This window comes from Lissotriton helveticus, chromosome 3_1, assembly GCF_964261635.1.
Source record: "Lissotriton helveticus chromosome 3_1, aLisHel1.1, whole genome shotgun sequence".
NCBI lineage: Eukaryota > Metazoa > Chordata > Amphibia > Caudata > Salamandridae > Lissotriton > Lissotriton helveticus.
In genome coordinates, this window is record NC_136061.1 from 916601958 (window position 1) to 916615832 (window position 13875).

Here is a 13875-nt window from a genome sequence, read left to right on the forward strand (position 1 = left end):
TTATCAAGGTAGTGGATAACATAAATAAAGAGCGCGAATCTCCCTGGGACGTGGCTCTTTACCAGTGCCTCTATTAAAATCCCCCTTACCAACGCCGGTATCAACTATTCTAGTTGATGTTACTTGTGATCCAGACCCCCCTGTAGCATTCTTAATTAATGCAATAACTGGGGATGAGTCTAATCTAATAGCTCTGAGTGCCCCCCCAACTATATAGTACCTGCTTCCCCGGCTGTTTCTGATTTGAGTGTACTTGATTCTCCTACCCCCAGAATACAGAGAACATTAAGATCAGGCAGAAGTTTTGGGAGGCCTATTTTACAAAAACAAGGAGGTAAATCGGCTAAGAAGAGATTAGCCCCTGTAGCTGATACCACTAGTTGTGACCCTACCATTATGGCCAACAGTCACCAGATAACATTAGACTCTGACCAGCTTCATTTGCTTATTAATATCATTGATGCCAAGGTTGAGATATTAATCAAACCATTAATGGATAAACTGGATTTTATTACAGGGGAGGTGGTGAGATTAGGGGGTTTATTGAAGGAATCTAACTCAGACCATGTTACCCCTGAAGCTAGCAAGAAGTTTAGTGATTCACCTCCAGCGGTGATTCACATGATCACCCCTGTTGAAAAAGCCATAGTAACAGAGGCTGCCCCTAATATCAGGCCTGTGTTAGTCCCAAATACAGTGAGTGCCAACATCCCAGGGGCTAAACCAAAGTCAGGGACATGGAAACCTAGGCGATATGGGTATTCCCAACCGGATTTACCGCCAGATTGCGCCCCGTATGTGACAGTTCTGACCAACGTACCACCTGTGAATGAGTCAGGGTCTCACGGTGACATGGAATCCCATGAGTCATTAAAGAATAAAACTGTGAGTTGGCTTAACCAGGAATGTGGTTTTCCATTAGATTTAACCGATCAGATCTTGGCTACAACCAGGACTAAATGGATTGGTAAATCGGAGAAAAATATTGGTGGTGACTGTGTGATAGTGAATTTTAAGGACCCGCATCTAGCCACTACCTCTCTGATCAGAGCTACCTCACGCCCACCTAGCGACCAAGGAATAACACTTAGACCCCTGGGATATTTTTATAGGCATTTATTTGCTCAGCCTAAACTAAGTCCTGGGGGGAGAGGAGGCTGGGGGGACTCTAGGCATAGGGGCTTGGAGGTACCAACGTTCAATCGATATCAAGCCCTGAGCGGTTTAGACTCAAATGACTGACTAAAGACTACTCAGCCATCCCAAAATCGTAATGGAGAGTCAACCATGTCAGAAAAGGAATCGGTAAATAGTGTGACTATAGAATGTGTGTCCATTGGAGGAAATGACGAGACTTCTAGGCATAACACTCAGGTTTTTAATTTAAATGAGAACATGTCCATATCTAGCGATGGCCCACCAAATGCTAGCCATTGTAGGAAAAGTGGAACTTGCTATATCGCCAGTTGGAATGTTGCAGGCTTGATGGCCAAAGAGGATATTTTAGGATGGAAAGAATTTATTGGTCTTTTTGACATTATTTGCCTGCAGGAAACCTGGTGTAAAAATTTCAAGGGTAATGATGGCTTTGTATCCTACGAACTTCCCGCCTTGGCATCACCCTCTGGTAGGGCAAAAGGGGGGTTGTTGGTTTTGATTTCAGTCAAGTTACCAATTTTGGTGAAAAAGCATGTATTAGTGGGGGCTCACTCCCAAATTGTATGGCTAGCACAAGAAGCAGGTAGAAATATCCTTTTGATTAATTTCTATAATAATATATTTGATGGTACCAGGCACACAGTAATTAATGACTTAGAAAATGCGTTAAGTAGTATTGTGAATAATTTTAATGTTGTTTATGAATTTATCTTTGCGGGGGATTTTAACATTTCAGTTTGCCCCTTATCCTATCAGAATTTATGTGGTGTCTTCGATCGTCTAGGGGACGCCGATGTCCATTTTCCCCATAATCTGTATGGAGAATCTCTGAACAGTTTATTGGTAGCGCACGATATGGAAATTTTGGAAAATGGGAAGAATGACTTAGGAGAAAGTTTACCGACTTTCATAGGGAGGGGGCTAATACTGTCATTGATTTTATGTGCATGTCTTCTAACCTAATCCCCTTGTGCTCAGAACCAAAGGTGGTTGATGTTATGCTAAGTGACCATAATTGTTTAACTATTGAAGCCATGATATGGAAATCTGCCCCTGTTTCCCAATCGGGTACTGTTGTTAATATTGAACCACATAGACCCAATGGTTTCAGGCTGAGGTGGAAAGGGGATAAGGCCAAAATAACATCTGATTCTATCATTAATAATTGTTTGACAGAAATTACGGCGATCCTCGAGCAGGAAGCAATCACGGCTGAAAGTATTGATCACTTTGTTAGAATTAATGCAATCATCAACAAAAAGTTCACCAGAATAGGTGGGCACAAGAGCAGACTACAAAGGGGCTGGTTTGACCATGCTTGCACTATCGCCCGGAAAGGTCTAAAAGAGGCCCTAGCAGTTAAACCCAGAGATAAGAGTCTGGTGATCCAACTTAGGCTGGATTACAATTTGACCCTTAAGCGCAGAAAGGCCGAACTACAGCAGGAAGCTTGGGACAATCTTAGCCAAGCTGCTGAATTGAAAAATTGTACACTGTTTTGGGCCACTGTGAACTGCCCATTTCTTAAGGATGAGAAGGTACCGGAGCTAACATCAAATGTGAGCATGGAATCGTGGATCCAACATTTCTCCATTATTTTTGACTCTGGTAATGGACCGGTCTCCTTTGGAGATGGTTGGCCCATTGTTGCCCTAAATATTACCACACCTGAGGTCATGGATAGCATAAGGGCCAGTAAGGGAGGGAAGGCCCAGGGACCACATGGGGTGCCTATAGATGTGTACAAGACGGCCCCGGAGATATGGGGCCCATTGTTGGTTAAGACTCTTAACGCAGCAGTTTGTTGTGAGATACCGTTAACATGGGCAGAATCAATAATTGTCCCTATCTTTAAGAAAGGTGATCGGGGTGACGCAAAAAATTACCGGCCAATATCTTTACTGGATTCGTCTGTAAAAGTTATGAGCCGGGTCCTTTTAGTCAGATTAGAGGAATGGGCAGAGACCAACGGGATTTTAACCAACAGTCAGTTTGGGTTTAGGAAAGGGCGTGGCACCATTGAGCAATGCCTAAACTTATAACTTTTGGTAGGGAAATATACCTAGGCCAAAAAAGGGTCTATATATTTATGTTTCGCTGACCTAAGCAGCGCTTTTGAAATGGTACACCACGCTATACTCTGGGCCAAACTGATCGAAATGGGAGCACCTGAAGGTATAGTCTATTTCCTGGCTCGCCTGTACGAAAAATTATGCACCAGTGTCCGGTATGGACCTAACGGGGAGTGTACTAGCAAGTTCAGGATAGGGAGGGGAATAAGGCAGGGGTGTGTTTTAGCACCCCTGCTTTTCACACTCTTCATTACCGAGGTGGATTCTGTTCTACAGACAGTTACGGCAGATGCCCCGAGAGTTAACAACTTTAACATCCCTGTGTTACTCTATGCGGATGATGCCGTTTTGCTGTCTAGGACCCATTAGGCCTTCAACGTTTGATGGACAGGTTTGTACAGTTCATCAAAAGCAGGAAACTGGTGATTAATAGAACTAAAACTTACGTTATGGAGTGTGGGACAGGGCGATCTAAAACAAAATCTAATTCCCATTATTTCATAGAAGGTGAACCGGTCCATAAAGTTGATAATTTTTGCTACCTGGGGATTACATTTTCCAAAAACGGCTGCTGGGATATAGAGCATAAGGCAGTTAAAACAAAGATGACGAGGAGTGCTAATGGGGTATTTGTTTTCGCTAAGAAGTTGGGGAATAGGCGGATTAAAGACATGTTAAATATTTTCCAATCCAGATGTCTTTCCACGGCCCTCTATGGGGCTGGAGTATGGGGTGTGTCACCAGCCGGGAGCCTGCAGGTAGAGGAGAATAATTTTTTGAAAAGGCTTCTGTGTTTACCCAAATCTACCTCTAATAACTTGGTCCACAAGGAACTGGGGATTCAATTTCTAAATGATATGATTATGTTAAGCCCCCTATTATTGTGGCGCTCGGTATAGCAGAATGATGGTACCTCCCTGAATAAAGCCATTATCAATGATTGCCTCACTTTGGATCATCATTTAAAGATCCCATGGATCAAATATACGATTGACAGTTTTCAAAAGGTTTTTGGGCTTAATGTATCCAATGATCGACACTGTGCCTCTGACATTTCCAAGCCTATTTTGAAAGTCACCTTCTTGAATTATTGTGCAGAGAGGCGTGCATTGGAGGAACCGAATCTCTATACCTGTATGCTGTATAACAGTATGAATGACTTTATTGGACTCCAACCGTACTTGATTCAGGTGACTAGAGTTTCACATCAGTTTGTGCTGACCAGGATGAGGATGGGGACAGTGCATTACTTGGTTGCGTGCCCCATCGTAAAAATGCGTCCATCTGGACCCTGTGCTTGTGATAATAATGCTGAGCAGAGCACTATGCACTTTCTTTTATTGTGCCAACTGTATGGTGAACTGCGGAAAATTTTCCTAAAGCCTATGCTGAAAAGATTTGGAGTAAGAACAATTAATGACTCTATGAAACTGCTTTTTAATTTGCATCACCCGGACATCTGCTTCTTTACTGCTACTTTCCTGCTTAAAGCAATTGGTGCCAGGAAAAGTATGTGCTTTTAAATATTTATTTCATCCCCTTCTGTATAATAATGTACTATGTGTCTCTTTTTTAAATTGATCAAATGTACTGTATTTATAACTGTGTGTGCTTTTATGGACATGTTTTCTATGCTCCGAATAAAGCTTTATGAAATGGAAATGGATATAAATCCAGCAGAACAAATCACTAAATAGAGAATCCAATGTTTTATGACAGTGACATCTCTGTAAAATATTAGTATTCATTGTACTGAAAAGTTTAAAAAAATCCTGTTTCACAAAAGACGCGTGCAGAGTTGGATATGTTTTCTTCATATGTATAGTGCCTTACACTAGAAAATAGAGTTAGGTGAGACATTGCTATGATTATATTATGGACTGGCCCCATCAATAGCACAATGTAGCCAAAAACCTAAGATGGCAAAAGAGAGGGAGCATTATCCCATGCAGAATTATTTTTAATTCGATTATGCCTGCAATTGAGGGGTGGTTATGTGATTTTTTTTATGGCAGCAATTCTTGCACCAACCCTGGACAACATACACATCTGTTAAAAAACAAATTACTTGCCTATTGCATTTGTTCATAAACACCAAAGCGAACACATATAGACACAAACCGTCTTGGAACCACTGGACATCTTTTTGGTGATCAAGTAAGGCTGAAGAGAAGAAGCAGGAGAGGGTGAAGGGTTCCATCTCTCTGGCAAACAAAGGCTTCAGCAGGGTGGAGAAGTCAGCTTCGTACACTGGCAAAGTGGCTGTGGTGAAAGAAGCGAAAATCAAAAAACTACAATATAAAAGCACCCTTCTTATCTGGCTGTCTCCAGATGCTCATGATGGGGCAAATTCGCAAAAGCATTTATGAGTACAGGGAGTAGTCTTTTATACATGTTACATGCCTTTGTAGACCAGCAAGGAAAAAGTCCAAATCTTTTTCTATCTTTATTAATTGTATATATTCACATTCTATAGGAGTACTACAGAAGCGCTAGTTTACGTACTCCAGGATGCCCGTGTGCGTCAGCTCAATCATATCTAAACTGTATCAGAATGCGTTTAAACTTAATCTCACCCCTAGAAATCCTAATATTCAAAGGAAAACACATTGACACTGCTGGTGTTTCCATAACTTCCAGAAGCAAATACCTCTGTCATTAGACAATAACAATGACGAACAGACCCAAAAGCAAAGATTAGATATTCTCCCCTGCTCTCAAAATAACCATTTCTTAAAATATTTACAGCCGCCACTCCAGCACCCTGCTCCAGAACCGCCAAACCCGTTGTCAGACCGACCGCCAGATTTGGAGTTTTCTTGTGGGCGGTCCTTTGGTGTTCCCACGGGCATGCCTGTTAAATAGGCACCACAATAGGATCGCCAAAGCACGTTCCTGCATGGCATGGTCTGTAAAGTCCATGCCGTCCAGGAAAGGGGTGCATGCAGACAGGGGGCACACCATGTGCCCCCCAGCATGCATCCCATTGCCCTGAGGCAACATGGGACTCTGTAGGATCCCCTTAGTTCCCTCACCGCCAGCCTTTTCATGGCGGGATCTTCGTCATAAAAAGGCTGGCATTGAGGAAACTCATAATATGCTTGGTGGTGCTTTAACGACACAGCCAGCATATTACTGCCTCACACCAAAGCAACACTGCCAGGGATTGGCAGTTCCCCGGCGATTGCAGCAGACCTACGACAGTCCAACCATCAAACTCAAAATAGGTTGGTTGTACTGCCAGTGAGGCAGTAGCCGCTGCACCACAGCGAGCTTGGCGGTCCTAAGGACTACCATAACTTGTAATCAGTCCCTAAGCCTGTAATACTTTACTCAACTGAAAATATTAGTTTTAAACTGCAGGGGCATAGTTAAATGCTAATTTAAATTGAACAATTTTTAGCACAGTCTGATACTTTCACCTTACATATGCAGTCTACCCATGCTGTTCCATCTGGATTATAATATTATTACAACTGCTTCCAACAGCCCATGTTTCCTTCCAGAGCATGACTCCACCCACGGTTTGATTTTTGAAAATCTATACATCAAGTAAATAATCCATATTGCTTGTCCGAAACTTTTTAAAGATGTTAAAAATTAAATCACATACCTTTCACCCCTTCAGCATCCCATCCTGATTTCAATCCAAAATACTCTGAAAAGCAAGAAGTGAGGTACTTTTTGAACCAGGAAATAGATTGATAATAAAAAGCTAATTCTAGAATACAGACTAATGGGCAGCAGCCTTAAGACAAGAAAGTATTTGTGCTCTATTCATATTTTAGCCAATAGGTTTGCAATAAAACAGTAATTAGAGTTCCAGTTGTCCATTCTCAGGGACTTTTTCTTACAATACCCCAAAAGCCTCTACAAAGTGCTCTTCATAATTTATCAAAAACTGCAATTTTTGTAAGGAAGGTGTAATTGCTTCCAGCAGGAACCACAGCTTATTTTTAGTGACACCTAATATAGTGAACTTTACATCATTTCGAAATTTGTACAACTAAGAAATGAATGATGTGAGAAATTGAAGACATACACAACGAGTAGTGGTATGCAACAACAATTCGTTCTGTGGACCACAGAACCAATTGCTGTTGCACACCACTAGAGTTCCCAGGTTCTTAGAGATACTGGGTCACCCCATTACTATTAATGGCCTACACAATGAGTAGGCAGCATAAATGGGGACGTTGTGTGGAAAACCAAAAACTTCTACGGATCTACACTGGCTACCCATCTTGGACTCATGCCTATTTGCTTGTAGAAAGATACATTTTCCACATCCGGCTTTGAGACACTTTTATGACAATACAAACAGTCACTAATAATATTTCTTGGGTGTTATGTGATTTATGAGCTCCAGCAGCAGTCAACAACACATAAAAGATGGACACATGGAAAATGAAACCAATAGCCAATATTCACCCATGAAACAATAGGAACAATAAATATACACTAAACACATGGAAAAACCAAATAGCATATTGAAGCAACTGATCTTCAGACCTAATTATCTGCTTGGCATGTAACTATTTTTAGGTATTTTCTTTTATTGATATGTTTTAATAGTTTAAATTTCTATTGGAGATCAAGTGATAACTCTAGTGCTGGGATTCAGATAATGTAAGTTCTCTATATGCTGCTACATGCATCAATATTCACTATGAACTCCCACTATAACCTTCCATACCATTCATCAGTATAATGAACTTACATGGACTATACATGACATTGGCGCCCAAGTTGAGTCCACCAGGGCAGGACCAATGCTAGATAATTGTAGTTATATGCAGATAATTTACACTGTCATAAAATGAATATAAACACACCTCTTACATATTTGCTATCCTGATAATATGTTGTGGACACTCCCACACTAATAGAAAGCCAAGCAAACAAAATTGACATGACCTCATCATGCTTTTTTTGCTCATCAGAAAGCATTGTCTCACCATCTTAAGGAATTTCTTATCCCCAAAACCCTGTTTTACCAATAAGAATAGAATACTCCACATTAGTGAACTCAACACCAGTTCGCTTAAATATTGTATTTTTAGTAATCCCTTCCTTGAAGCTATATTCCATACTCCAACTTTTTTTAAATGTGTTTCCTACTAGGAGAACATGCAGTACAACAGTGAGATTGCACAATTGACATTCAAATTTATAATTCAATTCATTCTAAAGAGACGAATATTCTACATTTATTTGGTTTCTAAGAAGGTATTAATTTTTGTGACATTCTTCTTAAAGGGGATGTTTTAGAAAATTCAAATCCACACTGGGAAAGAGTTACTTCCTCCCATTTTTTACAAGTGCTATAATTTTTGCAGTTCTATCAACCTAATTGTTGTACCATAGCATGACCAAGAAATATAAGATCTGTGAACAGAATATCCCTAAAACATTATGGGGCACATTAGGATGTTGGTCGGAAAGCGTCCGAGCGCGGGTCCGGAGGCTTTCCGACTGACATCCATGGTTTAAAGTCTGATCCCCTAATTACAATGTAGGTGGTCAGAGTTTAAACTGCCCGTCATTCCAGCAGGTTTCTGACAGTCTTAAGGAGCCGTCAGCCAGTCAAAAACCACCTCATAATCCCTTACATACAGCGTTTCTGACGTAGGGATTATGATGTCAGTTGCCGACATGCTTTCCATGTCGGGCTTTCTGACATTGAAAGCCTGTCGAAAAGTGACTTAGGGGGCCTCTAGAATGTCCCCCATTCCTCAGCGGCCTCCAGTTGGGGCCCTGGGGGGCACCTATGGTGCCCCCCTGTAAATCCCAAGCAAATCCAAAGGGGATGATGGACAGAGTGTTGAACATTGCAAGCACTCACCCCCAGTCAACTGATCTGGGTTTAATCCATCATCATTCTTTAGCTCACTTCGCCACCCCAGTTCAGACATGGCCATATGCAAATCAGTCTGATCCTGCGCCTCATGGGAACAGTCCAGCCCGAACTGCCAAGCCATGTCTTCGCTGGACCGGAAACAAGCATCCTGGGAACGGTTTCTGGCTGATCAGCCATCATCAGCCAGGCTAGCTTGAATCCAGTGGCAAAGTGAGCAAGGGACCCACGTCTGGGCATACCTTGCTAATTTAGGGCTAACAAAGCAAAACCAAAGGGGATGATGGACGGAGTGTTGAACATTTTAAGCACTCACCCCCAGTCAACTGATCTGGGTTTAATCCATCATCATTCTTTAGCTCACTCCGTCACCCCAACTGGGGTGGTGTGGTGAGCAAAATAACAATGGATTAAACCCAGATTTGTGACTGGGGGTGAATGTTTTGCCATTGTGCAACATTCCATCCAACAATTGTTGTTTTTGCATTTGTCACCCCGAGTGGGACGGGTATGCTCAGACGTGAGTCCTGTGCTCTACATGCTACTGGAATCAAGCTATCCTGGCTGATGACGGCTGATAGCCAGAAACCGGTCCTAGGATGCTTGATTCCAGTCCAGGGAAGAGCGGCAGTTCCGGCTGGACTGTTCCCATGAGGCACAGGTCAAGACTGATTTGCATAAGGCCATGTCTGAACTGGGATGGTGTGGTGAGCAAAATAACGATGGATTAAACCCAGATCTGTGACTAGGGGTGAATGTTTTGCCATTGTGCAACATTCTGTCCATCAATTGTTGTTTTTGCCCCTGTAAACCTGAAGGTGCCTGCCATACAGTGCAGGGAATTACACATACTCCCATTTCTCTATGGGAGCCAGTGATGTGGGTGAAAATGGGAGTTTGTGACCGCACCATGTGCGTTTGCATCATAATACGATGTTTGGAACTGCCGACCTTTGGTCGTCGGTTCCCACACCGAAACAGCTGCTTGACATCGTAATTAGGGCCTGGGTAAACTACATTGAAAAGTCGAAACATCAATGTCATTACTTCGAGGTGGTCACTATATTAACTGCCGCTACATCGTCATAGCTAAGCATAATAAGTAAATATAGGCTAGCTGATTTATTTCAAATTTATTTCAAATATTAAAAAGGATAGCCCTTAACCTAATTAAGATATATATATATATATATATATATATATATATATATATATATATATATATATATATATATATATATATATATATATATATATATCTCTAACATACATTTAATTACCCCTTAGTCTTTAATGTTTGTTTATTGTAAACTTTATAATCAATAAAAAAGATTTGATAGTGGAAATAATATTTTTTAGTGAGTGTACATATATATATATATGTATATGTATGTATATATATATGTATATATACATATATATATATATACATACATATATATATATATACATACATATATATATATATATATATATATATATATATATATATATATATATACTCACTAATAAAATATTATTTCCACTATCAAATCTTTTTTATTGATTATAAAGTTTACAATAAACAAACATTAAAGACTAAGGGGTAAATTAAATGTATTTCATTTACTTAAATTACATTTAAACATTTAAAGGTCCTTTACATCCATAATACGGTGCAGGTGCAGAGGCAAAGACGAGATTCCCTCATTTGCATGAGTCCATGCCCCTCAGCCAGTGAAAGAATGCCCTCTTGAGATAGCGCTGGCGCTACATGTGTGCCAGCACTATCAGTATTACAGAAGGGGTTGCACAAGCATCTGCCTCCCCTTCTGTAATATCAAAGTTCCTCGAGGGCATACATGTGCGCTGTGCCCCCGGAGCACTATCTGTACTATGGCTTCTAGTGTGCTAAACGCACCTGAATTTAGACACACTCAGAATCTGGGTCTATGCAGTAAACTACATATACCTAGAACTCTTTCCACTGCTAAAAATCACACATCTGGAGCAAACCTATTATTTCCAACAAAAGAGGCAAAATATTGTAAATGCAAGCAAATGTATATCCTCTGGAAAGGTACATGATTTCAACATTCTATTCACTTTCTTTTTATTTCCAAACATTTATTGTGCGGCATACTGCATGGTGAAATTGCATCAACAAAAATGATGGCTAGCCTGTTTCGTTGTTTCTGTAGAATGTTTCACCCCGGCCTATTCCCTGCACACTGTGGATCTGTACTCCCTTCACATTTTAGAGAATAGTCGGTACAGCAAATCAGGGATGACGAACAGAAGTATGGGACCCCATGCTAGGCCACAAGCCTGAGAAAGTACACTGGGCTCCTGTTATGCTGAATAGCATTAATCCAACCTGTCACAGTTGACATTCTAGCATTGACAGCCTTCACATAGAAGGAATGGTGGTTGCTGGATCAAGTCAATTAACTTGTGTCCAGCTGGCCGCCTTCCCTTGTTCTGACGTGGTTATTCTAAATTTAGTTTATAAATGTCAAGGACAGTACACTTCCCCAGCGAACTAGCATTTTGCTTTTATTTTAAAGTCGCGTCAAATGTCTAATGTAAGTTCATGTTTCTTATATGGTTAGCTGTTTTACATGTTTTTGTCTTAATTGTTTTAATCCTGTATTCTCTGAAACACATCCTTCCTCGCACCTCAATTGCATTTTTATATTTCTTTCGCATGGCTTGCAGGGGGAGCATGGGTAGTATCACATATAGTTACAAATTAAGGTATTACATGGAGTCTTCTTCATCAAATATGGCACAGTTTCATTATGAGTAGATTCCTGATATGTGAGTAAATGGGAGTGGCAGTGAGCTTATTAAGAGATGACTTGAAACAATATGAAGACACTGAGTGAGACTGTCACAAGCTCCCTTAATAATAATATCGTTCAGTGGATGGCCTAGCTGTATAATGGACTTGAAACCAATCATTCCTTATAAGAGCGGGGATCAGGGAGCAGTCAAGTTCAGATTTACTAACCCTTTGCGCCTACACAAAGAAACACAAATCAATGCAATATGGCGCTGTTAGACCTGTCAGCCTTAGGGTGGTCTTCCCTCAAACCTTTTTCCTTACTGCTCCATTTTTGGTGATCTTGTTTTTGTTGGCATTTTGCGCAATTTACCACTGCTAACCAGTGCCAATGTGTATGTGCTGCCTCCTTTAAACTCTGTGAAATTCATTTACACACTATTGACACATTTATTTTACTTGTAAGTCCCTTGTGGTACTGCATATACCTAGGGACTGTAAATTAAATGTTACTAGTGGGCCTGCAGCACTGGGTGTGCCACCCACTTAGGAGCCTTTCAAACATGTCTTTCATCTGCCATTGTAGCCTGTGTGTGCAGTTTTAAACTGTTATTTCAATCTGGGAATATAAACCTTTTTCCCGGCTTAAACCTTTCCTTTTAATACATGTCACCCCTTCTGGTAGGCTCTAAACAACCCACAAGGCAGGGTGCAATGTATATGGAAATTTGGACATGCACTTATAACTTTTACATGTCCTGGTAGTGAAAAACTCTCACATTCGTTTTTCAGACTGCAAAGCTTACCTCTCTCATAGGATAACACTGGGTTATCTTATTACATTTAATAAGTGCTAACTTTCAATTGGGAGCAAGTCGAAATATCATGTTTGGTGTCTAAAGAACTATAATTTAAAACTCTCATCCATACTAATATTATAAAGAGAGCCCAAACCTTTGAGGTGGGTAATCTCAGTAACCACAGCACCAATCACAACACCCAACACAGCGTTGGAAAGGGCAGTTGTAGCAGAAGGACATAGGCTATGCAGACGGCCACCATATATATTTGTTTTTTTTGCAGAGTTTTATATAGCGCGAACTTGACCCAAACTGAATCAGGTATCAGAGCGCTTTACATAGCACCAGTTACGTTGCATGAGGACACACATTCATTTTTGTTAGGCAAGGGGAGATTAAGTGATTTGCCCAGAATAACAGGATGTTTGGCGTCGTTACCAAGACTCAAACCCAAATACCCAGGGCCGAGGTCGAGCGCCTTAGCCGTTAGGCCAACTCCTCTATATATTTATAAGGTTAAAGAACCGTGCCAGCAAAGTAGTCCCTTGTGGTAGTGTCTGCGTTGTGCTGTGGGCGTGGGCTGGGGCGTGACTAACGCTGGGGGCGTGTGGTACGGCTATCACATCGTGGGCTGTGGGCGTGTGCTGGGGGCGTGACAAACGCTGGAGGCGTGTGTCCGCCCTTCATACCATGTGAGTCATCATACATACAAGCGCCAATTACGTTGCTGCGCAGCATCAAGGGGCACGCTGGGGGCGTGACACGCTGGGGGCGTGACACGCTGGGGGCGTGACACGCTGGGGGCGTGTGTCTGGCCTTCATTCCATGTGAACGCAATTGTGCCGCATCAAGGGGCACGCTGGGGGCGTGAGAAACGCTGGGGGCGTGTGCTACATTCCGCCCTTCATGCCATGTGGGTCATGCATTAATCAGAAGATCGTCTCCTGTGGCCGTGTGCTGGGGGCGTGACAAACGCGTTCACCTGGAGGCCTGGTAAGTAACGTTACTGCAGCCTCTCCTGTGCGCTGTTACTGAACTCTCTCATTCAACGAAATTACACGCGCCTGCTACCATCAACCAGGGCTCTAGCCGGGCTCAGGCGGCGGATCAGTACACTAATTACACGTGCCTGATAACATCAACCAGGGCTGCAGCTGGGCCTCAAGCGGGGAACACGCGCCTGCTAACATGGAACAGGCCTGCATCTGGGCCTCAAGCGGGGGA

At 41.8% G+C, this 13875-nt stretch overlaps 1 protein-coding gene across 1 annotated transcript in view; it reads right to left on the minus strand.

The window, feature by feature from the left end:
* MYOM3 (myomesin 3) overlaps positions 1 to 13875 on the minus strand; it is a 451709-nt gene that overhangs the window by 214987 nt on the left and 222847 nt on the right. The window contains exons 8-9 of the mRNA XM_078681253.1: positions 6844 to 6888; positions 5352 to 5492 (exon numbers count right to left, since the gene is read on the minus strand). Coding sequence (XP_078537379.1) covers positions 5352 to 5492; positions 6844 to 6888 — 186 coding nt within the window. The remainder of the gene's footprint in view (positions 1 to 5351; positions 5493 to 6843; positions 6889 to 13875) is intronic.